Raw genomic sequence first — 26848 nt, forward strand, 5'->3', positions numbered from 1 at the left:
AGGAATTGTCATTGCAGTTAGCAGTGGGAATTGGTTGCAAGTGACACTGAGCTTTCTGCTCTCATTTATTTATTCATAACATAAATACTGCAAGGACAGCCTGTGGATTCCCGGTTATGTGGGTCTGCTCTCAGAGGGCTTACAGTCTAGTATGGAAGATGTTTATTAAGCCAATAATTGTCCAGTGTGTTCATTTTGACTGTGACAACTGAAAAAAGAGAAATGCAAGAGGCTATGAGAGTATAGAATGGGGGCTATGCTTTTTTGTAAGATTAGTCAGTCATAAAGTATAATCAGAGTTTCATTTTTTCACTAAAACAAGAAAAGCATGAGACAGCTTCCCTTCCCCAAGTTCAAGGCTGGGTCAAGCTGGCTGCAGGACCTATGACTCTCAGAGTGGGGAAGCTAAGTGTGCCTTGCTGTGACCTCCGAAGATACTGGGTCTGTCTGATTAAGCTGCATGCATAAACAGACTGCAGACTTCTGAACTTGAGCAAATAGATTCTGTCCTAAACTGTGCAGTTGTGATGATGTCAGCCACAGATAAGATGTGAGAAGAAAGGTGCAAATGTTTACAGGATATTGCATTTCCTCTCTAGTGTATGTTTTGACAGAGTTGTTTGGGCTCCAGCCTCAGCTTTTTCCTTTCTGCTCTTAAAAATTTGTATTTGGTCTGTTCGAGAAATGATGTGGAAATCAGTCCTGACATCCCAGACAGACAAAATGAGGCACATGACAGCAAACCATATGGCTCAGATAGACATCCTTATATGGCCAACACAGACCATATTCCCAGAAATTCATATATGGAAAAACACCACCTGCAGCTCAAGCCAAAAAAACAAAGAGTTGACACGACAAAAAGAGCAATATGCTACGTAAATTGTGCTGCTTTAAAAGTGTAGAGCGATAGCCAACTGTATTTGAATTTAAAAAGATGGGAAAAAAATGTCCTTAGAAAGTGCTATGGTGGTAAGCATCGCTTTGCTAACACAGTCACTGGCGGAGTTGCCATATCTTAAAAGCGTTCAAATTCAAAATGCTTTCTCTGTTTATTACAAATGTATGTGCTATTCAGAACTCTGAATGTGTTTTAATGCTTTCAGATATCTGCCTGCATATTTATCTTAATATGGTGCCATCTGAAACATGCAGCAGTCCTTTCATTATCAAGTTTTAAAGAAAATCGTATATCTGTTACAATATTTTATCTTTGTTCCCCTCTTTGTAGCCTTTCTGAATGCCATCTCATGTGATAAAAAAATAGATGCACTCTGTTTTAACTGTACATCCACATGTTAAATAGTTCATGTATTTGACTTGCAGTATTTCATGTTCCTGAGTTTTACTATTTTGATATTTAGATTTATATAGTTTATTCTGTTCTAACTTTTCCCCAATATTTGCTTGCATCTTAATTGAATAATGCTTTTCCTCCTTGACAGTTTATCCTTACACATACTCAGGAAGGTGGCGTTTTTCTAATTACCTTTCTTTTTTTCTTTTAACCTGGGTTTACACTGACCCATGCCCAGTGGCTATAATGAGTATTCTAAGGGGTAGATAATTTATAATAATGAAGTTTAGCATTATACTATATGTCTTGAAGGGCATAAATCTCTTGTGTATCACTTATGTAATTTCTTATAATCATATATATAGTTCTGCAATAAAGGATGGGCTTGAGCAGAAATTATGTATATGTGATTAATAGATTCATAATTGTACTGTATCATCATTCTTTATAATAAAGTCATTATTAGATGCCTTTATCCTCATTTATTCTGTTTATCATTTTTCAAAGACCATGTCCATCCTTATTACACACTTTTATGTTTGGTGTTTGAGAATTAGTTTGTAATTCCCGGGTAAAAGATGCTATTCAAATTTAAAAATTAATATTTTAATTCCCATATTACATTAGTATTGGCCAGATCGTAAGTAGCCTAAGGCAATCAGAAGCTTTTTGTCTTATTTATTGTGTAAATGATGGAATAAACATATTTACTGTATTTTATTCTAATGTGTCTTAATATTGATATTTCCCATAACCCTTAAGTCTTTACCCAAATTTTGTTTTTGCTTAACAACTTTCTTTCCTCTTTTAAAAACATTCAACTTCAGGAGAAGTTAATGGATAATTTTTTTTACAAGCCTATAATTTTCCATAAATTTTTATGTTACTATTTTTGTAAATGTCTGCAGATTGACACTAGAATGCTCTGTCTCAACTTAAAAATGAAAAAGGCAGGTTTCAGAAAAACATGTCAGGCATTGCCAGTTTGAAGCAACTGTTAAAATACACATCTTGGAAATCCCTAACTTAACCTCTTATATTGCAAAGATCATTGTCCTTATCATTGGTTGCTATGTTTTTATTTGAAATATTTCCTTATTATATTTCTTATACTTTAATTAAAATAGGCTGCTCCATATTTCCCCATATTTCAACTTTTAAAATTGTGATCTCGTGTGGGTTTTGTCTTGTTTATGATGCTGTGTTCTATTATCACATGTTCTTTCTTTTGCTCAAGGCTTGGCTTTGTATGTGCCAAGATTCATGGTTGCCTTCCTCGATTTTGACTAACCTTTCCGGTTTGTGGGTGAAACTTGGGTGCCATTAGAGTGATCTATTTTCATAGTGTCTTTTCTAAACTCGTCCTCCCCAGGAGGCCATTATTTCCTATGCTTTATCTTCTGCTTTACCTTCTGCTTTTCTTAGATTTCTAATGTAAACAGTGTCTCTGAGTGTGTATTGGTAGCTTTAAAGAGCTTAATTTGCATCTTTTCCTCTTATCTCTGTACTTGTGCTAACTTGTTGCTTTGTGTGTGTGTAACAAAATGGTTATCTGACTGAATTTTCTCTCTTCCCTACTAGTGTACTCTGAAAAATAATTCTTACAACATTTGTATTTTTGCTTAATGATTTATTTCCTTCAGGAACTGAGATGTTAGTACTCAGAATTACACGATCAATAATCAACACTGCATCTCTATTTTGGGTGAGATAGTAATGTTCATAGGAATTATATGTGATAGATTATCTAAATAAGAGGATCATACTTTTGTGCTAATAACCATTTACCCAACTGGGTGACTTACCCTAGACGGCAGAGTATTTATTGCAACAACAGATGTATTTACCCACCCAAACTTTGTCGTTCGCCCGGTGTGAAATTAGTGTAACAATTGTGGCATCTTTACCTTTTTAATAAAAAGTCAGATCTGTATTCAGTGACCCAAATTTTTAACTCGGTCACTATGGGCCATGTATTTCTTCCTCCAACGTGTTCTATAGCTCAGAAGCGAGGGTGTTTTGAACCTACCTCTGACTTGTATAGGAAGCTCTTACGTTGTTTTAACGTTGGCTCTAGAAATAAACTATTGGATTCATCCCCTTTGAGGATAAATATTCGCGAGAGGGTTTAATATCCTTGCCTTCCTTCCTCAGCAAACGTTTCTTCTGCACCCTCCGCGCTTCTCGGGAGAGCTCTCCCGCCCGACTGTCCTTTCAGCCACCTCCTGAAGTCCCCCTACCTCAGTACTCTACAACTGTCACCTATGTGTCCGGGTCCTTCTCCCGCGGGATCCGTGCGCCCTCCCCGCCTCGCCTGTGCCTTGGGTGCCTGCCTGCGAAGCTCCCGACGTATTTCTTTTTGTGGCTTTTGTGGCATGTGGGTGGTTGATTAGCTTTCCCCCTGGCCCTCTCCTCCTCCACCCCCACCCCATCACTTTCATTCCCGCCCCCCCTTTTCCTGCGCCAGCCCTGCCCCTCCTCCCTCCCGGCTCACTCTCGCACACCTGCCCCTGCCGCCCGCGCGGCGCGCGCTCCCTCCCCGCCGCGGCGGCCGCTGCCAGGGAAGCCCCCTCTCCTCCTCCCCCTGCGCCCTCCCTGCTAGCCCTCGCGCAGCGCCCTGTTATTCTGGGTATTGTGTGTAATAAATGTCGGGCCGCCTCACTCTAATCAAGCTCATTACAAATTCTTGCGCGCCCGGGGCCGGAAATCGTGCGCTCCCCCCCCTCCCCTTCCCTCACTCATTCACTAGTTACTTGTCTTTCTGCTTTTTAACTCGCCGCCCCCGCCCCCTCCCCCGATCCCGGCCCTCCAGCCCGGGTTTTAATCCCCATCCCTTTTCCGCCTTCTCCTTGCACTCTGCCCCCCCCGCCCCCCCCCCGCCGCCTTCCTCCTCCACTCGGCACCCCCTTCCTCCTCCTCCCCCCCTCCTCCTCCGCCTCCGCCGCCGCCGCCGCCGCCGCCACTTTCTCGCTCGCTCCCTCTCCCCGGACGCGGCGGATGAGCCGGCCCCGCTGGGGAAGGGCTCGGGGCGGCGGCGGGCGGCCGGGAGGAGGCTGCGTGCTTGGGGCTGGGGCTGCGAGCGGGGTGATTTTGTATTAAAATGAGGAGGAGGAAGAAGAGGCAGCCACAGCGGCGGCGGCGGCGGCAGCAGCAGCGACAGCAGGAGCAGCGGCGTAGAGGGCTGCAGCCCGGGCGGACGCGCGGAGCCGAGCTGGGCACGGCGGCGGCGACAGCGGCAGCGGCCGGGATGAGTCAACTAATAATTTAATGGGGGCAGAGACGGCTGTGAGGGGGAGAGCGAGAGCGAGCGAGCGAGGGGGAGAGAGAGAGGAACAGCCCCGTCCGGGGACTCGCGCTCACACGCACACACACACAGAGACGCGCACACACACACCTCTCCCTGTGCCACCCAGCAACAACCGGCCTCGTCACAACAACAACAGCAACAGCCGCCCTCTAGCTTGCCCGGGGACCGAGCAGAAAGCCAGGGCGACTCCAGAGGACGCTTCCCACCCTTCTCTCTCATTTTGGGAAACTCCTCATCAGTTTTGTTGGGGTTTCTAGGTTTCTTCCCCCCCCCCCCCAAGTCCTAGTGCCATTGTGGTGCTCGTTGTTTACCTCGGACTCTGGCTGAGTGAGAGCCTGGCGACTTTTTGGGGGGGGAGGGGGCGGGGAGTTTGTCGCTGCTGAGGCGGTGGAGGTGGCTGGGGGTGCCTTCTGATTCTCCCCCCCCCCCCCGACCCTCTCTCTCTCCTTCAGTCACTCGGTTCCCCAGACGCTCGCAGCCCCGCGTCAATGGGCAGGGAGGGGGTCCTCGGGGCTGTTGTCAGAGAGGGCCGAATCAAAAGTGGCATTTTAGTGCCTTTTCGGGGCTTTTTTCGCGACCCTTTGCCCCCCTCCCTCGCTGTCCCCCGGTAGATGCCCTCGTTGAGGATGCGAGTCTGTGGGAAGAAAGTTTAAGGTTTGTTAATATTAGTCGCAATTGTTGGGGAGGGCGGTGGGGGCGACTGGAAGGGGAGCGAGGTGGCCTTCCCCTCGCTGCGTTCTCCGGGGTCACTGGAGAATAATATTGCAAGTGACAGCCAGAACTAGACTTTCTGTCCTTAAACCGAATAGCCCGAGCGAGCTGAGGAAGGGAGGAAAGCGAGGGGACCTTTTTTTTTCCTTCGTGGAGACCTTGCCCGCAGTGATTTTTTCTTTTCTTTTTAACAGAATCCTCAGTCATCACCTCGTCTCCCCATCTTCACCATAGTGTAGAGCTCATAACGGGTTTTGCTTTGTTTTTACGATTCTTCCCCCAACGAATCACTTGTCAGATCAATTTTATCTTCGCCCTCCTCCCTACTCCCCACTCTCCCCTCCTCCCCCATCGAAAACCCTGTTCTCTGAGGTTAGACGTTTTACAAACCATATATGTTGTTTTTCGAATTGTAATTTTTTTTAACACTCCCTCCAACCCCCATGGCTTCTCTTCTAAACGTTTAGTTCTGCCCTTCCCCTGCTTCGAGGGGCGGGGGTAGGGGAAGAGAAAATAATACAATTTCAGGGGAAGTCGCCTTCAGGTCTGCTGCTTTATACAGATATATAGATATATATATATAATTTTAAAAAAGGACAGAAAACATCAGTCTTGAACTTCTCTTCAAGAACCCGGGCTGCAAAGGAAATCTCCTTTGTTTTTGTTATTTATATGCTGTCAAGTTTTGAAGTGGTGAGTTTCAGGTCGGTTTTGCTAATTTCACTCAGTAAAACTGCAGTGTTTCTGTTTCTAGATAGTACTTTGCTTCTTTGTCTCTTTAAAAGGTCACAGTGAAAGCTTGGCCTGGATCGTGCCGGCCATATGGAATGGATAAGGGCACAGTCTTTTAAAATGTGATTATGGGGTTCTGTGGGGCAAGAGAGGCCATTTAGCAAGGAACTCGTTGAAAAGGACCCCACATTACAAAAAAATAGGTTCTTGGAACCGGAATTTCGTGCTTTTCTTTTTCTTTTTAAGGGGAAATAATTACTCTGTCTGAGTTCACTACTTTATTCTGTTATTATCACATGTGGACTTAGTTTATGGACAGGGAAATGGGATTTTGAGGAAGTAGCCTGCTTTCTGTGTGCCAACCAGACGTTACAAGAAAATGGATTTTAAAATGTGTAACTCAAAAGAAACTCTTCAGCCGGGCATCTGTAGAGACCATAGTTAGTTCCTGTGCTGTTAGCCCAGCAGGCCCAGTAGAGACTGCTCTTTGCAATTCCAAACTGAGGTTTGATGAACTTTAGCCTTGGGCATAGAGTTTAAATGAGTAAATTGGGTGTTTTATGTGCATGTAATTTTGCTTTGTAATGTAAAGCTTTTTACAAGATGACTGAGTGTTTAATAGATGCTTATAGGTGGGTATTGGAAGGATAATTTTGCATGACCTGTATGATGTTTTGATTGTTGATACATTAACTAAATTATCATCTATCAGTTTCACTAGCTGTATAGTTTATAATGCTGCTAAGCCTCATAACTACTTAATATGTTTTGTAGCATTAACTTTGATGCTGTTGTCTACTTTTTTTTTCTTCTTTCTTAAATTGCCCCATGGGTTATATTCTTTTCAAATCAGGTTTTAAAATTCATTTTCTGCTCTAGGGTAAGGCAACCAATTTTAGAAAAAGCAGCCCTGTATTTTAATCCACATGCAACATTATAAAGAGTGTTTTGAATAAGTTAATAATCATTGCTGTCTAATTTTGGCATTAGTTTAATGTAATGGAGAAGAGTAATCTTGATAAAAAGTGGTTAAAAGAGGCACATTTATTGTTAATGAACCTCATAACCAAAAACAGATGGGACCTCGATCAACGGTAAACCTTTAGTTCTCTGCGTGCCACCCTGGAGTACAAGGATAAATAGCCATTATTTCTCAAACTTTAGAGTTCTTCAATTGGCATTCATAAGGTTGTTTTTAAGCTTACAAATTACCATTGCTCCCTCCTTTCCATTCACCTCTTTTCTTGATTATAATGGACAAAGTAATCTATGGTTAAACAAGAAAAACATGCTTATAGAAAAGCCATACTAATATAAGCTGGAACTGGATCTGAATAGCTTCTCCAGTATAATAATTTTTTTTTTTTAAGTAGAAGAGATGTCAAATTAGTAGACAGCTGGGAGAAAGTAGTAATTATCATATTCTATCTGATTTTTCTAAATGTGATGCCCTCTGCTTTAGTACTGGAAAGCCCAATAATACATCAAGTACTATGAAAGTTCATAAAATAATTCCACTCACCTGCTCTTATCAATTCTAGGTAAAACTGGTTTTTTTTTAGAAGGGACTTGCCTATTGTACTCATTGCTTTATCATACCATATGAAAATTGATGTCCATTGTATAAGTGGAAATATCTACTTTTTGAAGTTAATCAAAACATTGACTTCATTGCATACTGAGATTATTATTGAAAACTGATGATTGTGTTTTATCAAAATCATGAAGATTTTTTTAAAAAGCCAGTTGGGCACTGAATCTAATGCTTATATCACAAAATGTTTTCAATATTTTTGCTATTTCAATTAACAGCATTCTGTTACTAATGTACTCCTATACACTAATTCTAAAACGTGAGATGTGATGTTTCAGTACTTGGGGTATTTGAAGAACTCTTCCACTAATATCCATTGCTTAAGGGCTGAAATGATCCAATCACATGTTTGAGCCAAGGACAGTAGACCTTTAACAGGTCACATAACTCTTGAAACTGTGACAGTAGAAAACTTTTTCTATAAATTAACTTATAAAGCCAATGGGCATTTTTAAAAATTAAATATTTGCTACATTCTTTTGAGGTGGTGTGTGTGTGTGTGTGTGTGTGTGTGTGTATTTTCCCCCCCTCATAAAGATATATATATACAACAGATTTGACAAATATTTTGGACTGCGATAATTTTTAATCCTTGATTAAAGTGTTGTTCTTTTGTTCTGTAATAAGTTTCTGATTTTTAAAAATAGGACTATATAAATATAATTTTTCTTTCTGGCTATACTTGGCAATGATTCTTGTTTTAAAAATAAGGCTATTTCCGTCCACTTAGTTCTGTTGGTAGGTGACAAATGACTTTTTATACACATGTGTTGGTACAGTCCTCACAAATTATTCAGTTAACTTGGACATGTAATGCTGCTATCTAGAAATATAGTAACATCTGCATTATATTAAATAGCTGAGGAATCTTACAAATATCTTTTATTTGTGAAGAGAGATATCTAGGGGTAAAACATTTACATGATATGTGTATATAAATAGAGAAAGAGAGACCCCAACCCACCCAATTCTAACATCATCTTCTTTTTAAATTCTGGCAGGTGATCTTTAGAGGGTAGCTGAGTATGGATCACTTGAACGAGGCAACTCAGGGGAAAGAACATTCAGAAATGTCTAACAATGTGAGCGATCCGAAGGGTCCACCAGCCAAGATTGCCCGCCTGGAGCAGAACGGGAGCCCACTAGGAAGAGGAAGGCTTGGGAGTACAGGTGGAAAAATGCAGGGAGTGCCTTTAAAACACTCGGGCCATCTGATGAAAACCAACCTTAGGAAAGGTAAATACTTTGGAGCCAAATCCTGGAAAACTGTGAGCCCTGCGTTTTCCCAAGGCCACTTTGTGTGGGGGTGGAGAGGCAGAACATGTCTTATCTTTTCCTTCATTCTCTTTCTGTTCTGACAGTAGTTCATTCCTGTCTGCAAAGTCAGTCACATTTTGAAAGTGGAGGCTCTGTATTGGTGTGGAGCATCTTACTCAACTACTGTAGACTGGAGTCACTGGACATTCAGGATGATGAGGACTGAATTCGGTGTATGGTCTTTAGCTGCGCATGGCTTCCATTGATAAGTTGCTATTGTAGTAAGTAGAGGATATATAGGTGGCTATTTTTTAAAACTCAGCCGGGTTAAGAGTAAGTGACTTAAATGGTTTGAGTATCATTCTAGCTTTTTCATAAGATTACTAGTTTTAAAAGGCAGTTTTTCAGAAGTCATGGAAATCTTCTGTGATATGATGTAAAAGTTTTGTGATGTCATTTTTGTGGTTTGGTTTCTTAGGAGCAAATGTATTATTTAGCAGTGAAAACCTGATGATTCTGGTTTTTTATTTTTGCTATAATTGGCCATATATATTTTTGATAGAGGAAGGGCAGGTTTAGGCGAGTTTATAAGGGGAGGACGTGTAAGTGTAACTCCTTTCTACCAATTTTATAGGAAATTGATGGACTTGAATAACTGGCTGTGTTCAGCACTGTTGTTTATGTAAAGAAGCGCCTGTGCTGGTTATAATGTGTGTGCCTCATAACGGTCTTTATTTCGTCTCTGAATAAATGTGTATAGGATTCAGATTTTCCTTACATTTGCTAAGCAAAAGCTAAAAATGCCATCTTTTAGCAACCAAGAATATTAAGTAGATAAAGTTAGAAGGCAGAGGAATTTCATTGTGTTTGATGCATAACATTTATCATACAATCATTTATTTTTCCTTGGTTTGGCGAAAACAAAGAATATATTGATCCTGAAATGAACAGACACAGCAGTCCGTATTGTTAGATCTTTATCTATTAAAAATGGAGAAACAGCACTTCAGCAAATTCTTTGGCCTCTACTCATGATTACCCTATTTATTGATTGTTTGCCAAGAATGTATGCATCTTAAGAAAGCCAGGGTAAGAGCATTAAAAATATAATTTATTACGGCTTTTCAAACAGAGTGCATTAATATTGTACTGTGAAGCACGAGGGCTCTATAAAAAAGGCTTTCTGACGCCTGCAAACATATAAGTTCCATAAATTCCTAAATAGGAGATTTCAGCTGTCTCTGGTATTATGTGATATTTGCACAGCAAACTTTAATGCCAGGACAGTTTTAGACAAGGATTCTACAGACTTCACTGCTCCTTACGGCAGACGTGCTGTTTACACAGGCTCATAAACCTTCAGCAAAAGCTTCTAAGACTGCCTCCAGGTTTAAATCATGTGGTATTTTTAGCATTCAGCAGTGACCGGTGCACTCCCCCCTTTTAATGCTGGAAGGTTATGAAGTTGCTGCACTTGGAAGTCTCGCCAAACACTAGCACAAATAATTAGACAGTTCAGGGAAGGCTCCTGTTCAGCATTACTCCCAATATTTCAGGAGGGTGACCGTGACAGTTGGCTGGAAGATTTAGTAGTTGGATTTGTAATTAAATGATACTATTGTCACTTTATCAATAGCCACCTTAATTATCTACAGGGTACCTCTAAAATAAAGTTGAAAATGTATCCAATGTATTTCTCCAATAATTTGAGAAGCCTGAACTTATTTCATAGGTCTGAGTGACAGCACATAGGAGAACAGGTCTGTATCCTATAAGAGGAAAAATCAATGCGTATGTTTTTGTTGTACTAACCTAACTCTTTGAAGACATCAGGGCAGGGGGAGGAGAAACCAAAGTACAGTAATTTCACTTCCTGCTCAAATGATTTTTTTTTTCTCTCTTAAAGCATTGCATTGATAGTGACTTATTTTCAAAACAGTTTAATTGTAGAAGGTCCTCTGCTTATTTCAAACAAAATTACTAAAGCTTTTTCGTGGTGGTGCTTTTTTTATTTAATCTTATTTTTTTTTTTTTGCATGGGTTCTGTTTGACAGGTGCTAGATAAAAATTGTGGCTAAGATGAGAAAGCACTACTTAAAAAAAGGGGGGGGGTTGAATGTTTGTATGTATTTGTTTAGGAGATTTTGCCAAAGTACCTTCAAGCCAAGAAAGAAATCACCAGTCTGCATATTGCTATTTTTGCTGTGGTCTCTCCAAGTCGTCTTCTGATCCCTGACGGCTTCTCTCTCTAGTATAAAACAGCTGAATGAATGACAAGAATATTGGCAAGCTCTAGGGCTTGTTTTTCTTGCCTAGCCTATTGGGTACCTCCAAATGAGTTTGTGAGCTTTTCTAAGGAAACCTGAAGGATTTGTTTTGTTTTTTCTTTTCCTCTCCCCCCCACCCCCCACCCCGAGCTAGAATCTCTTGAACAGTTCAATAAAGCTCTGGTGAAGATGCACATGTAGAAAAATGTAGCTGTTTTATTGCCAGCTTTTGTTCACAGAGTAGAGCATTTTTAAAGGGCATGTCTGGTGTCAGTAGAAATTCCTGATTTTTTTTTTTTTTTTTTTTTAGATCTGGTTGGCATGCATTGGACATCTGCAGAAGTTGGTAGGATTCTGAGAGTCCAGAGGGCAGAGCTTATAGAAGCATTAATGTTCTAGGACTAATTGAGGATCCTGGGTGCCCCGTTAAAGTAACCCTTGTCATCATTTATGCTAAAGATGATGACCCTCTTGGCAGTTTGCCACAGTACAGTTCAGATGCATCTGCTTTTAACCCTTTTCTGTTTATCACTGGAAGTCTGACGGTGTGCTGCATAGATAGATACCTTGAGCACCACACCGTTCCGTGATTTCAGGTTCTGGAAGCCTCTTCTGACACCGGGCTGGCCTGTGCCTCTTAATCATCTGGCTACGGAAGTTATGACATTGGATTAAAGTAAATAATGGGAGAACATCAAACCTATACAGATTTTTTGTTTGTTTGTTTGTTTTTTAGCCTAATATGTCCTGATGAGGCCAGTTTTTTTTTTTTTTTTTCTTTTCTCGATCTCATTTTTTATCCCATTTACTGTAACAAAGATTGTTCCTTTTAAAGACATCTGGTCACTGTGGTATGTTTTTAGTCAGGTAGATTAGATGGGTAGCCAGAAAACGCTTATTTATCTACCTTCTGCATAGATTGAAATCATATATTTTGAGCATCAGTTTGGTTACATGTTGTGTTTCTTCTATGGGGGTGTTGAAGCGAAATCTTTAAAAGGGAAGAAAAATGCTAATAATTTCATAGTCAAAGATAACCTGTTTGGACACAAACAGGAAAAGTTGCATATTAACAAAAGCCTGTAGGAGGCATGAAGTTGGTTCTTCCGAAGACAACTGGAGTGCATTAGGTCTGCTCCCTGGGCACCATTCACATCAGCCAAAACACTTCTCTCTCTCCCTCTCTCTCTCTCTCTCTCCCTCTATCTCTCGTCAGCATCCCTGTTTGATCCGAAAGGTAATTCTGCGTTAACTAATTTTAACTCAAGCAGAGCCCAGGTCACTGTAGGACCAAGTGCACATTCAACTTAAATACTATTTCTCTTACAACTTTAAAAAGGGAGAGATTGTCCACGTTTGTGTGCACGTGCCTGTGTGTCTGTGCCCTGCCTGCCTTGGAAACCGTCTCTCCCCTTCTCTCACTTCTGAAGATTTATTTTCATGGCTTCATTTTTCCTTTCCCAGGCTGTATCTCTAAAGATGGTCGGTTTGCACCTCTTTTTTTCTCTCTCTCTCTTTCTCTGACTTTGATAGGAACCATGCTACCAGTTTTTTGCGTGGTGGAACATTATGAAAACGCCATTGAATATGATTGCAAGGAGGAGCATGCGGAATTTGTGTTGGTGAGAAAGGATATGCTTTTCAACCAGCTGATAGAAATGGCATTGCTGTCTCTGGGTTATTCGCATAGCTCTGCTGCCCAGGCCAAAGGTAAATAATGCGTAAGTGGGGCTGGAAAAATTGCTTGGCATCCTTTGTTTACCTTGCAGAGAAAGCACCGAATATCTTTATTCAAAGAACTATAGCCTGCATAGAGCATGGCTTTCCTTAAAGACTGTGACTTTAAAAAATAGGCTTAATTCAGTTTGGTTTAGTTAACACACATTTTGCTCATGTGGAATGTCGAGGTAGATTTTTTTTTAAATTACTTCAGCTGAATCATTAGTATGCTTATTGACCTTAATAATCTGCTCCACTGAGGACCCACAAGGAAGTGAGGAGCGTATTTGAGCAGATGGACTGTTGAGAGTCAATTTGCATTTATGACTGAATATCTAGTTCTGTTTCTTTTATTCTGTTTCTGATGGTTTTATGGGCTGTAAAGTATTTTTCAATGCTGATTCCCTTTGCCATAGAGAATCTTATCTAAATCGTAAAGCCATTGAGAACTGGTTCAGCTATGTCTTATTGGAACTTCCTGCAAGTTAGGAAAACATGGGCTGTGCATAGGTTTTTATTGATGGGGTTTGATTTCCAAAATAATAAACAACCCTACAGCCATTTAAACATAATTTCACAATTTGGAAAGCTAAGCTGTGAATATTTTCATTGACCTGCTTTTTGGAGAGAAGGGAATCATTCAAACAGAAATATACAATATTGCTTGTGGTGGGGTCCATGAAAGAAGAAAACAAAACAAAACAAAAACACCCTCCTAATATATTATCTGATGGCTAAAATACTTTGGGATTTATTCTCTTTATCTGGCATAGGGCTAATCCAGGTGGGAAAGTGGAATCCAGTCCCGCTGTCTTACGTGACAGATGCCCCTGATGCCACGGTTGCAGATATGCTTCAAGACGTGTATCACGTGGTCACACTGAAAATTCAGTTACACAGGTGAGTCAGGGCCGCATGCCAGGCCAAAACGTTTTGTTTACCTGATCTTCTGAAATCAAGCATCTCTGGTCAACCTTTAATTGTTTATTCCCTTCCTGTTCCAGAAGGGTTCATTGAAACTGATTGTGCTACCTTAGCCCTTCTGGTTTATTTTTCTGACTTCAGTGTAAAATTTAAAATCAACCCCCCCACCCCACCCCCACCCCCAACTAAATGTGTAGGTTTGTGTAGGTTTTTGCCGGTTATCAAAAGACAAGACTTTTTATATTTAGTCAATTAAATGATGCATTACAAGAAGGCATTTTACATAAAGTTTACTTAAGAGAAAAATATTTTTGCATATCATGAACAGTGCCATCTGTGTACATTTTGTGAAAGAATGCCTTATTCGCTAATGCCTCGATCTTATTTATTTATATACTTTTTTTTTTTTTTACCATTTTAATTTCGTATGAACAGAGTCAGGAAGGGAAGAATGGTTAATACGTTAATGCTGTTCCTGATGGCTCGTGAGAAAGCAGCACACCTTAAATTGTCTTCCCAAGCGCATCAGAGCAGGAAGGTAGAAGTAACATGAAAAAATAGCCACCACAGGCAGCTGATGTATAATTCATGCATCGATACAGCAGATGTGTTGTATAAAGTAATTAACTAATCGGAACAATCAGGAGACCGAGAGCAATCTCCAGATGCATCTGTTTGATGCGCAAAATGAAATCTGTCTGTCTTAAAGGAATGTTTTGCAGCGGGATGCAATCTTATAATAATCCCCCTTTCTAATCTGTGTCTCAAATAGTTGCCCCAAACTCGAAGACTTGCCCCCCGAGCAATGGTCGCACACCACAGTAAGGAATGCTCTGAAGGACTTGCTGAAAGATATGAATCAGAGTTCGTTGGCCAAGGAGTGCCCCCTTTCACAGGTACTTAGCATAGCATGTGATAAATAATAAAGCATCACGGGCCAGCCCTGATTTGAGGTGTAATGGGCCTCCGTAGTCTAAAGCAACTGGTTAATCTGAAGGAAGAATTGGCCATATAGTTGCAAAGTGGCTTGACCGCTGGTGGACTTTAAAAAAATACACCTGATTCATTCTGAACAGAGCCTCTACATTTTTTTTTCTCCTTTGGGAAGGGAGTGAAGGAAAAACAGCTCAGTGGAAGAACCGTGCTAGCTTGTTTTTCGCTTCCTCTTCCGAGTGCTCTGAGCCATGGGCGCTACATTCTCCTGGGTGCCCTTGTTTAAGGAGCAGTAAAGGTGGATTGACTTCCAGGAGCCTTCAGCGAGTGGCGTTGTGTTCATGTGGACAAGTTCGTCATGCTGCCTGAATGAAATAAGAGTTCATTGCAAAATATATATATATATATATATATATATATATATATATATATTTAAAAATAAAGAGCATTTTGTAAAAATAATTGTAAAAGTAAGGATAGAAATCTCATTCTTGTAACTAAACGTTGAGTAGTTCGTGTTCATTAGGACATTTCTCACTAGTTTTGGGGCACTGGTTTACCACTTCTTTTCCTCCTCTGAGATAGATGCCTGTTATGCTTTCAGGGTTTTTTGAAATGCAACAAAGGTTTATTATTATTGTGCTTGATTTTTTAAGAATGAATTTTGATGGAGAGCTACTGAAACTGTAGCTAAAGACTACCCCTGTTTCTAAATGTAAAACCAAACATCAATTTTAATTGTGTTCAGCTAATTTCAGATTAAAAATAATAATAAGCAGGGGTGCTATGAACCTGCTTTTCATGGTCTGCCTGTGTGGTCACTACAGAAATGTGTTAGAACGCCATCTCTCAGTGCCCAGACGCAGTGGGAGGTCATTTCATGATAGAGTATTATATAATGGAGGTGCTGACCTCACGAGATTCTTAAGTTTTTCTTTTCATTCAAGTTTGAAACGTAACTCTGAGTGTTCAGTCTGTCGGTCACTTGAACTTGAACCGTAAGACTACTTCTGCAACTGAGATAGTCTTAGAATGTTTCTCATGTGATGCTCGTGAAGATACTGGGGACCTCTGGAGGCAAGCTTGCGGGCTTTTGTGCTTCTCGTCATGGAAACTCCGTGCCTTTTGAGTTTGCTGCGTTACAGGTCCTCGGCTTTACCTCGAAGTTTGTTAGCAGTGACAGGAGTGAAGCAAACGAATTAAGTTTAGAGTTCATGACGGCTTTCTATATTCTTTTAAGGGGAGCTAGAGCCACCGCTAAAGATATTCTCTGTATTGTTGTCATTTTCTTGAAGTTTTGAACACTCTTTGTCATTTCAGTTCATCTTCTAGCCTTCCCCTCTCACCTTTGGAGTAGAAAGGATGTGAATTTAGACCCATCCAATAAAGTAATTTAAATTAATTAAACACAGTTAAATCAATAGCATCATATAATGAAGTCGGCGACTCTTACCTTTGGGACTTTGGGTTTTGCAGACAACTCCAGATAACATGTCACTTGGTTACTAGCATTTGAAAATTTGAAATGTCTAGAGATAAACTTCCTTTTTTAAAAAATTTAGAGTTAAAATATGTAGAAACATCCAGAATAGGAATCTCATGTACCTTCTTGTCACTAAGTGTCCCACTGATTTTGGAAGTAAATCCAGGCGAAGATTTAACACATGTACTGTGAGCTGGAGAAGAGGCTGCTGGTACAAGTATTTATCGATATAGGCAGTGAGAACGAATTGTTAAATGACATCAGCATCCAGCCAATAAACTCCACCTCACTGTAGCTTATAAATATAATTGTGAGTGTACTTAATGTTATCATGGGAAATGAATTGAATACAGGAGATTATAACATTAAAATGAATGACAAAATGAAATTCGGGACTTGGTTTTGGAGTTACACGTTGGTGAATTTCTGGAGAGAGGCCTTTGGAAGAACACTCCTCCTTGTGTATCTGGAGGCTTCGCCGTAATTGTTCAGTGGTGAAACTAGGCTATAACTTGGCCATCAGTTGTAGTTAAAGCCCTATTTTTAAAAAAAAAAAAATCTTTTGAAAAAAATATGCATCATTTAGTGGTGGCAGCAAATATAAGAAATTAATTTAATACTTAATAATATAAGAAAAGTGCAACCTGTTCTCTAAATAAGGAACTTATCTTATATTCTGTTACATCATTATCCTTTCTCTAGAATAAATTTTATGAATCTGATCCTCAGTTCAGAATGTTTAATAATGAACTATTTTCCATTTCTTCTTTATTTTTTTTTCTGTTGTGTTATTAAAGACGAGAAATGCAGGCCCTTGAGGCTTAAGCCCAAAATTTATGCTGAGCTTGGCAAAACTGCTCTTTCTTTCTCCTGTGGGTAAGATTTGGTGATGAAGATGCTTTGATGAAAAATGCCTAGCAAATAAATATTGTCTCCATCGTGTACTAAATGGTACCTAACACCAAGAAATCCTAAGTGTTTACCCCCTGTGGAGTTTTGATTCATTTACTTAAGAACTTTCAGCATGCAACAGCAGTGTTCACATATTGATGTACATTAATAAGAGTTTTGTTTAATATAAAATACCCTAGTTGTAGCTTATGGCTGCAGGATCCCTTACTATTTGATTTAGCAGAATGTCCACCCTACGGGCAATAGAGTCCCTTTACAGAGTTGAGGCCAGGAAGGAATGGGCAGACAGCAGGGATTTGCCTTGTGCTGTCAGACAAGCCTGGCCTCCAGTGCTCCTGGGAGGAGTGCCCCGCACTTGCTAAGCGGATGTCCAATTTGAACTTTGGATCACAGAACTAGAAGGTGTTGCTTTCTTAGACACTTCCTTGGACAGGTGAAGGAGCCAGTGTCCCTAGAGATTCAAGTCTAAATGCTGGTAGGTGACTGACCCCAAATGTCCTTTCCCAATGATAAATTTTAAAGTGCTGATGTTAAAATGAGTATTTATGTTTTCGTGCGGTAGTGTTTTCTTTGATAATATTTGCAGTTTTCTCTGGCTGCAGAAGTTCCATAAGAATGCATGTGGTTTGATGTATATAACTCATACCTCTCTTTATTTCTAGTCCTGCTTTCTGATCATAAATCTGCCCAAATAAATTGACATCCATTTATTAAGTTTGGTACCACATGTTTATTTTTGTAAAAGGTTCTAAGCCATAAGAAATGCCTAGCTTGTTATAGATCTGAGTGTAAGGTGGAGTGTTGTGCTGTTACTCTGGCTTTTTTGGGTGGATATGGCTAGATAAGTTGAATGTTGTGTTCTGAACTGCCAGTAATGGAGGTAATGCAGTCTTACTCAGGGACAAGAAGCCTGTGGTCCTGAGAACTTTGAGAGTATGGATTTGGGAGGTAAATTAGGAGTTAAAAAAAAAACAAAACAGCCTGACCTGTGGTGGTGCAGTGGATAAAGCGTCGACCTGGAAATGCTGAGGTCGCTGGTTCGAAACCCTGGGCTTGCCTGGTCAAGGCACATATGGGAGTTGATGCTTCCAGCTCCTCCTCACCTTCTATTCTCTCTCTCCCTCTCTGTTTCTCTCTCCCTTTCTCTCTCCTCTCTAAAAAATGAATAAATAAAATTTTAAAAAAAAAACAAACAAAACATTTTGACTTACAATAGAACATTTCATTTTGATTTTAGTTTCCTTGAAGTTTTAAAAACTGAATTGAAATACTGAATAAATAAATATATATATATATATATATATACATACACACACACACACATACACACACACACACACACACATTCAATACAAGGAGAGATTTGTTTAGTTGAAAGTACCTTAAGTAAAAAGTCAGTTATTACTTCTACCAGCCTAATGTCTTCCTTCTGAAAATGTCAACTCGAATATTTCCGAGAGAGTTTAATCTGATATGGGAGTCTTTACCCCCACACCCAACACACACATGTGCACACACACACTCACACATCACAGCTTCCACATTTTTAAGGCACTGGATTGTTTCCTGTCTCTCACCTGGGGTAAAATAGCTTCATGCCCAAGTCCTACATAGAATAAATGGGGATTGTCATTTTTATTTTCAAGTAGCAAAAGCTATATAAAATGAATTTAAATTTGAAAATTCCGTTTAAATCTTATTGAGAAAAGTGATTTTTTTTTTTTGGTTTCTCTTTTCCTGCCAGGATCTCAGGATTGAGTATGTGTTAGATTTGTTAGTACATATTGGCAAACAGATGAAAAAGGAAACAGCCCTGCCCTCCTGAAGCTTACTTAGCATTGAACTATGCTGCGTCTCTGCGACGTGACAGTCGGTACTGCAGACATTTACTGAATCTCTGCGTTCAGTTGATTTGCAGTCTGTATTTTACATAACGCTGGAGCAACCATTTAAAAAACCTGATCCATTGTGTATTTTTAACTGCAGTTTGTGTATTTTTTTCCTCATAATTTTTAAACTGAAGTTGACAGTTAAAATTTTTTTTTTGGCAAACATTGATAAATCACATGATCTCAAAGGAGTATGCAGCCTTTGTATTCATATATTTCATGTGAGAACCTAACCTGTGACACTTATCCCCATAGTTAACGTACTTCAGAAACACCTATCGACAGGCTGCTGTTGGATAGGAGACTCTTATTTCCAAGGTAATAATAAGGATGACACATCTTAGTAGTTGTAGGAATAATACACTGCTCACAAAACTTAGGGGATATTTCAGAATGAATGTGAAGCGATAAAAAAAGAAGCATCTGATTTTCTTTTTTATTAAACAAGAACATCAGAAAAGCAAAGGACAAGTCAAAGAAAGTTGTTCATTATGCAAATGAGATGCAAACCCAACTTTTATTTCATTGGTGAAAACGCACTATGCAAAAGGCGGAAAGGACTGGGGTATTGGCATGTTCCCTGATCCCTTCATTTCTGTGAGCCCTTTGGTTAACTTTCATGGAGTGCTTTTGATGCATCAAGAACGCTTCTGCGCCCCCCCCCCCCACTGTTAGTTTTATATTCCCGCTTTCAGTTCAGGAACCTGAGGCCTGAGATGTTGAATGAGTGCCCAGGGTTATGTTGCCAGGACGAGGAAAGCATTCATACCTGGAGCCTGTGAGCTTAACCAGGCATCCTTCTTGGTCACACAGATAGTAAAGGACTCTTATTTATTTATTTATTTATTTATTTATTTATTTAAAGGATTTCTCCCAAATAATGTGATGTTTTATAAAATACTTAAGATTTCTTTGAAGTACCGATAACTACTTTTCCACCGTTTTCCAGCTGTGTTTATTATTCTCACCGTTGAAATTTTTATTTAACACGTGTCTTTGTGTCTTTGATTTTGTTGTTTGTACATCAGCTTGCTTTGTATTTTTCTGAAGCTGGAAACTGGGAGAGACAGTCAGACAGACTCCCACATGCGCCCGACCGGGATCCACCCGGCAGGCCCACCAGGGGGGGCTGCTCTGCCCCCCCCTGGGGCGTTGCTCTGCCAGGACCAGAGCCACTCTAGCGCCTGGGGCAGAGGCCAAGGAGCCATCCCCAGCGCCCAGGCCATCTTTGCTCCAATGGAGCCTTGGCTGCAGGAGGGGCAGAGAGAGACAGAGAGGAAGGAGGGGGGGGTGGAGAAGCAGATGGGCGCTTCTCCTATGTGCCCTGGCTAGGAATCGAACCCGGGTCCCCCGCACGCCAGGCTGCAGCTTGCTTTAAAAGTACCAGCATCTCACAGCCCTAATTTCAAGCGTGATAGAGTGATTTAAACCACAGGCACCGACTTCGTGAATAATCTGGTATTTGGGAGGTTCCAGAAGGTTTTCCTGGAACTGCGCCGGGCGGTCACTCTTCTCCCCCCTCCTCACATCCATCTTGGTTAGTGGGTATAACTGAGCTAAAATCCCTTTGTTTTGAAGCCCTAGAAAATATCAGGCATTTCACTGGAAACAGTGGGCAGTTCTCAGTCTCTTTGAAAGTGTAGACTGTGTAGACCCTGGTCATCCAATGACCTGATAGGATGGATGAAGGTGTAGCTAGCAGCTCCATTTAAAAGACAGAATTCCCCAGTTGAGAGGAATGCTTATAGGACTTTGTACTTGCCCCTTCCTAGTATATATAAATCTTGTTAATTACCATGTATTTTGGGAGAATATCTGTATTGTTACCTTTTTTACAATTACAAAACTGTTCCCAGTCCTCACCCTATTGACCATGGGAAGCCTCGTTTTATCAGCTTGACCACGCTCTGAAGCGCTTGATCCTAATTGGATTTTATTACCACTTTCAGCAATTGTATTAATGGCAAGATCCACGATGGAAATGGTAAACCAGTTGTACATGGGTCACTAATTGTATGCATTGCTAAACTTCCACCAAATAATTTTTTATGCCCCCTCTTTTGAACCCATTTCTATTTTATTTTAGTTACTCGTTTCTGACGGTGAGATACCTGTTCAGTGTTAATATTGGAAGATACAGAATCTACTTTAGAAGTGTCCTCTAAATTGCAGGCTTTACGTTTTCAATCTCATTTTCAGCTGGTTTAGATACATAAAGATTTTACTGTAGCTTGATGTTAGCTCTCTGTAACCTTTCAGAAATATTAATCAAAAAAAGCTGAACTTAATAAAGCATCTAACTTAGAGTGGATTGATCTCAAATATTTTATGGCCCCTATCTTTCCACAATAGTACAATATAAAAGTGTTCAAGCCATGCCAATTTAGGGATGCTTAACAATGTGGAAGTACTTCATTTTCACTTAATAGATTTTTACCTGTGCTTTGTTTTAGATCTTGAACAAGTTTCCTTCGACCTCAATCACGTAATGAAAGAAAAATTACCATATTATGAAAGCTTTTTTCCTATTTTTTTTTTTTTGGTCCTGGTTTGTAGAATAATAAATACTTCCAAGGCTAGGAGCAAACATGGCCTGGGTGAAAGCCTATTAAATGCTATTTTCTAATTGTTTATTTTTTTTTTAAGTTAACCAGTACATGCTAATTAATCTGGCTTTCCTGCTAAAACAGAGTGAGCTTTCGAGTGCTTTTTGAGTGTCTTTTTTCACAATTACGACTTAAATTTCAAGTTGGACTCTCTGAATTGGCTTTTTAAAGCTGCTTTATTTCATGTCAGATTTGGGCATCATACAAACTCATAAACAAACGAGAAAGAAAAAAACCCCTAAATTCAGAATAATTCAAACAAACAGATACACCCAATTTTTTTTTTCTCTCTTTCATTGGAAACTGCTTGATTGTAACAGGCTCCGAGCATAAAAAACAGAAGAGCCTTTAACGTAACGGGAAAGCTCAGCCGGGCTCTGCAGCTCATTGCCAATTGAAGTAAGGAACGCTCTGGCTGTTGGGACTTTTAAATCTAGACTTAAAAGTTATTTGTTCTGTTTAGCATTTTTAAAATGATTCTATTAGGAATTGTATGTGCTTCAGTTTTAATTTTAACTCGTAATGATTGTAAAGCACCCTGGGATGCTTGCATGAAGGGCGCAACAGAAATATAAGATTGTATTGTGTTCTAATATGCGGCATTATTATGGGGTGCTGGAGTTTCATCACGGACAATTCGTAAGGTTGCAGAATTCCTCGTTGTAGAGAATGGTGGCTGTCTTCCTTTAATGGTCTCTTTTTCTTCCTGTCATTCTTACTCGAAAGCTTTATCCTCTTTAGTCATCTCCTCCTTTTTTTAAAAAAATAGTCTTTGATTGCAATATTTTCCCTTGAAAATGCTAATCTAATTTAGTTGACTCAGAGGGGTTAAAGATGCAAACCAGATGATACACTGAAAGTTAGGAAAGAGTAAAGCTTTAATTGCTAGCATTGTTTGCGATCACATTCTTCTTATCTGGATGATGAGACAGGGTACTTCTTCATGGGGTACCACCGGCTGTCCTAAGCTTGCTCCATTTTACTCTTAATTGGACATTTATTCCCAGGCAATTCAAAAATATGGAGGTAACTGAAACAGGTATTAACTATTTGAAACTGATAGTAGATATTTGCTGAAACCTATTGATTTCCTGGGTTATGTTAACATAGGACAGAACCTGGTTTTTTTTTGTTTCTTTGTTTTTTTGTGTTTTTTTTTTACAGAGACAGAGTCAGAGAGAGGGATAGATAGGGACAGACAGACGGGAATGGAGAGAGATGGGAAGCATCAGTCATCAGTTTTTTGTTGCAACTTTAGTTGTTTTCTCATATGTGCCTTGACCGTGGGCCTTCAGCAGACCGAGTAACCCCTTGCTCAAGCCAGCGACCTTGGTTCCAAGCTGGTGAGCTTTGCTCAAACCAGATGAGCCCATGCTCAAACATGGCGACCTCAGGGTCTCAAACCTGGGTCCTCCGCATTCCAGTCTGATGCTCTATTCACTGTGCCACCGCCTGGCCAGGCTGTTTTTCTTTTTTAACAGAACTATTTCTCGAAGTAATCTATTTTTTGAGCACCTTCATTCTCTGATTTCTTATGTGAGTCTTTGTGTGTCATTGCTCTTGGCCATCACTTTGATTAGTGAGCCAGTAGCATTCATTGCATGAGGTCAAGAGTGTGAGCTGTCACTACCAGCTCTGTGAGCTTGGGGAGATGACTGTCCATGCCTCAACTTCCTCATCTGTGAAGTAGGAAGATAACTACCAGGTTTTCAGGTTTGTTATGAGAATCACCTGGGTTAATACTGTACAACACTTAGAACAGCACTCAATTCTAAAGTGCAGAGTAACATTAGTTGTTTTTCTAAGACGCAGGATGCAGAGTTTGAGATTGCACTGTGGGCTCTGCATAATCTAAGAAACTTTGCTGCTACATAGACTATTTGATGTATGCTTCACTTTTTATGGAAACAACCAAGGATTTCCCATTTGAAAATATTAGAGGACCTTGTTATAACTCATTCCGACTTTTCAGGGATCGTCCTTTTAGCAGCGTCCTTAGAATCATGAAAAGGTTCTGATATATACTGTTCACAAAAAATTAGGGGATATTTCAAAATGAATATGAAGCGATGAAATATCCCCTAATTTTTTATGAGCAGTGTATTTTAACATGCAAGTCGGGGGGAAGAATCAAGCCTCGTGCTTTAAATAAGCACGTTAGCAAGTTAAGCAAATATGACACCTTAGACTGTCAAAGAAGATAAAGATGCCTCATGGGACTGCTGTCTCAATGGGAGTATTTCCCAGTGTTCCTTCTGTTAGCTTCCCTCGCCCCATCCCCCACCACACTGAAGGCTCTATTCTTTCTTATGCACCCATCACAGTACTTTCTGCATTTGTTCTGTTATTATCTGTGGGCTACCTGGGCTCCTTGTGTGCACTGCAGTTGTCGTAAAGGGATTGAATTTTATTCATCTTCACAGTCATACATGATGGCACACAGTAGGATCTCAGGAATATCTATAAAACTGAACTATCCTCATAGGACTTGACACCATGTTCATTTTAGGAACCAATAAACTCTGTCAGTGGTTTTATCAGTATTTTCTAGATATTCTTATCTATAGTAGCCTACCTTACAAAATATTTTTCCTATTAAACTAAATTAAATTTTTTAATTTACCTAACCAAGGGCAAATTGTCTCTGAACTTTTCTAAGAAAACCTACTCCCATTCCAGGTTGTTTTGTATTTTTACTTAATGTTGTAATACTCTTAAACATATATAAGCAGAACAATAGTCTTGGGGTTACAAGAGACCCAGAGATCTAAAAAAGAATGCTACAGAAGACCTAATTATATATCACGAGAAGCACAATCTTTAGCAACTGGTTTCTAAGCACATTTAAAAGTTTTCATAATTGAAGATATATTTCATGTTGGCCAATACTTTCCATTTTATCTCCATTTTGTTATAGTTGAGAGCCACACTTTCTTTTTGTGAGTCTAAAATCTCTTTAGTTAGCAACAATTAAAAAAAAACACCTTACTGATTGATTTTAGAGAGGGTGGGGGAGGGGGGGAAGAGAGAGAAAGAAACATTTGTTGTTCCACTTAGTTGTACATTCATTGTTTGTTTCCCATATGTGCCATGACCGGGGATCTAACTCACAGCTGTGGCATCTCAGGAAGATGCTCTAACCAACTGAACTATCTAGCCAGGGAAAAATCTCTTTAACTAGTATGTTTTAGTTCTGTTGCCCATTTCTCATATTTAAAAAGAGAGAAAATTTCACTAACAGAGTCATTTCATAGACAAAGATGCTGATGCTGCCAACACAGACATGCTAACAGTCCCACCCCATGTGAGCTCACGGTGTCCATTCCTTAGCTGATGTTCTGAAGTCCACATTCATCCCTGGATACTCTGTTTGAGGCTATAAACACGTGATGTGTGGAAGTCAGCTGGATAAAGTTCAGAGTCACCTGAATTTGGGGAGAGCTTCAACTGTTGATAACTGTTCCATCCACCATTCCAGAATGGGCCCCAGGGACTGGGTTTGCCCAACCCTGTGTGTGAGCACCACCTCAGCCAGAGCACACACCTCCCTCCACTGGTGGACAGGGTTCATTCATTCATGAAAACGCGGTTTTTACCACTTCACCACAACTCCTGAAGAGGTGATTGCCCGTATATGGCATTTTCCTAAACTGAAGCATTTTCACAATATTGATAAGAGATGAATCAGGTTAATTTGGGGTTTTTTTTCTATGACTTAATTCAAAGGTAACTTGATTTATATTTATCTAGTGGACATGGGAATTCTTGGCAAATAGCTAATAATAAAACACAGAAATCGGGGACATGATTTAGCCTTTAGTATCCTGTAAAAATCTTAGCTCAGATCTGAGTGGGGTCCCACAGACCCTGCAGTGGGCTTCCGTGGGTTTGTGCAGACCCGAAAATGATGTCACTTTTGGGAAAGTATGGGGGAGAGCTTCCCTGGGTTTCAGGAGATTCCCAGAGTTCTGTTGGCCTCATCAAAAGTCAAACTATCATTTTCTTCTCAATTTTTAGGAAGTGGCTTAAAATCTAATCATGTTCATATAAAAGAGGAAGACAGAGAAGGAACAGAAAACCTGTGAAGAGTTACAGAGCCTAATTCTAGTGTTTATTTTTGGAAAAGAAAAAAGGGTTTTCCGAACTACTTGTCCTTTTTTTGTTTGTGTTTTACTCTGTGGCTTAAAGCTTTTCAACATGCTCTGTTTGGGTCCTCTGAAACTTAATACAAATTTGGTATCTTTTTCCCTGCTATTTCTAAGCACAAATGCTAGAAAATTTGATCTCCATAAAAGATGGGAGATTTAACCACATGGGGCTATCAGAGGAAAAGTAAGGAAAGCATTCTCCAAATGTGCAAGTTGATTGAGATTTAGAATTTTAGGAAACAATTTTTATTATAAAATGAAACTCATTGGATTTAGATTTATCTAAGAAAAAGCTTGTGATAGTTGTTTTTGGAGAAGCATGATGTTTAACTTTGTGATGAGTGTATTTTTTATAGTCATATTATAAGCAAGATACCAAGGGACATTAACTTTCCTAAAAATAAACTCTAGATGAGGATGTTTGCAGAGTGAATGCCTGAGAATGGATGATGAATATTACAATGGAATCTTCTTCAGTCAGTAAAGGAGACCTTATAGGAATTTTGTTTGGGAAAACATAGATTTCATAGAATCCTAAAGCTCTTAGAAGGGACCTTGGAGAATTTCTAGTTCAATTCCCTTTATATTGCAGATGAAAAATTTAAGCCATTATGTGCAGTTAATTTGAAATATTATATGCCCTTAATAATGATACACCTTTTAACAAATGTTTCTGAATTTAAGCTCTTTGTTAACATATTCAGTTAGAGTAAGAATGTTTCAGTATAATAAGAAAGATCTAGATAGGTACTTATGCAAAAGAACTCAATAGAGGACCTAGTCAAAAGATATGATGTGGGTCTTAGTAAAAATTTCTTTAATTACGGGAAAAAGCCATATGAAGTGTGAACCAACATTTTCTTATAAAATTGTGAATTAGATATTTAAGGAACTAAATAAAATTTCCATGTTTGAAACAATCACATTTTCATCTTTAGGCAATGTGCTAAGAAAATTAAAACAATTGGATGTGTTTTCTTCCTTTTGTATTCCTTTAGAGCTTCGTACTGCGTTTCCATTTTTAGCGCACGATGGTAACCCTGGTAGGGTTACTTTGCGTGAAAATGCC

At 39.7% G+C, this 26848-nt stretch overlaps 1 protein-coding gene across 5 annotated transcripts in view; it reads left to right on the plus strand.

Annotated features, from left to right (window-relative positions):
- Positions 1-26848, plus strand: part of SATB1 (SATB homeobox 1) — a 104883-nt gene that overhangs the window by 15074 nt on the left and 62961 nt on the right. For 2 of the 5 annotated variants that reach the window (XM_066244279.1, XM_066244284.1), the window contains exons 1-5: positions 4244-6008; positions 8643-8877; positions 12699-12875; positions 13658-13784; positions 14581-14704. In XM_066244279.1, coding sequence (XP_066100376.1) covers positions 8667-8877; positions 12699-12875; positions 13658-13784; positions 14581-14704 — 639 coding nt within the window. In that variant the 5' untranslated portion in view covers positions 4244-6008; positions 8643-8666. Of the gene's footprint in view, positions 1-4243; positions 6020-8642; positions 8878-12698; positions 12876-13657; positions 13785-14580; positions 14705-26848 lie in introns of those variants that run through there. The other 3 variants (XM_066244281.1, XM_066244282.1, XM_066244283.1) reach the window with 2 other exon arrangements.

The sequence above is a fragment of the Saccopteryx bilineata genome, chromosome 10, assembly GCF_036850765.1.
Source record: "Saccopteryx bilineata isolate mSacBil1 chromosome 10, mSacBil1_pri_phased_curated, whole genome shotgun sequence".
Lineage (NCBI taxonomy): Eukaryota > Metazoa > Chordata > Mammalia > Chiroptera > Emballonuridae > Saccopteryx > Saccopteryx bilineata.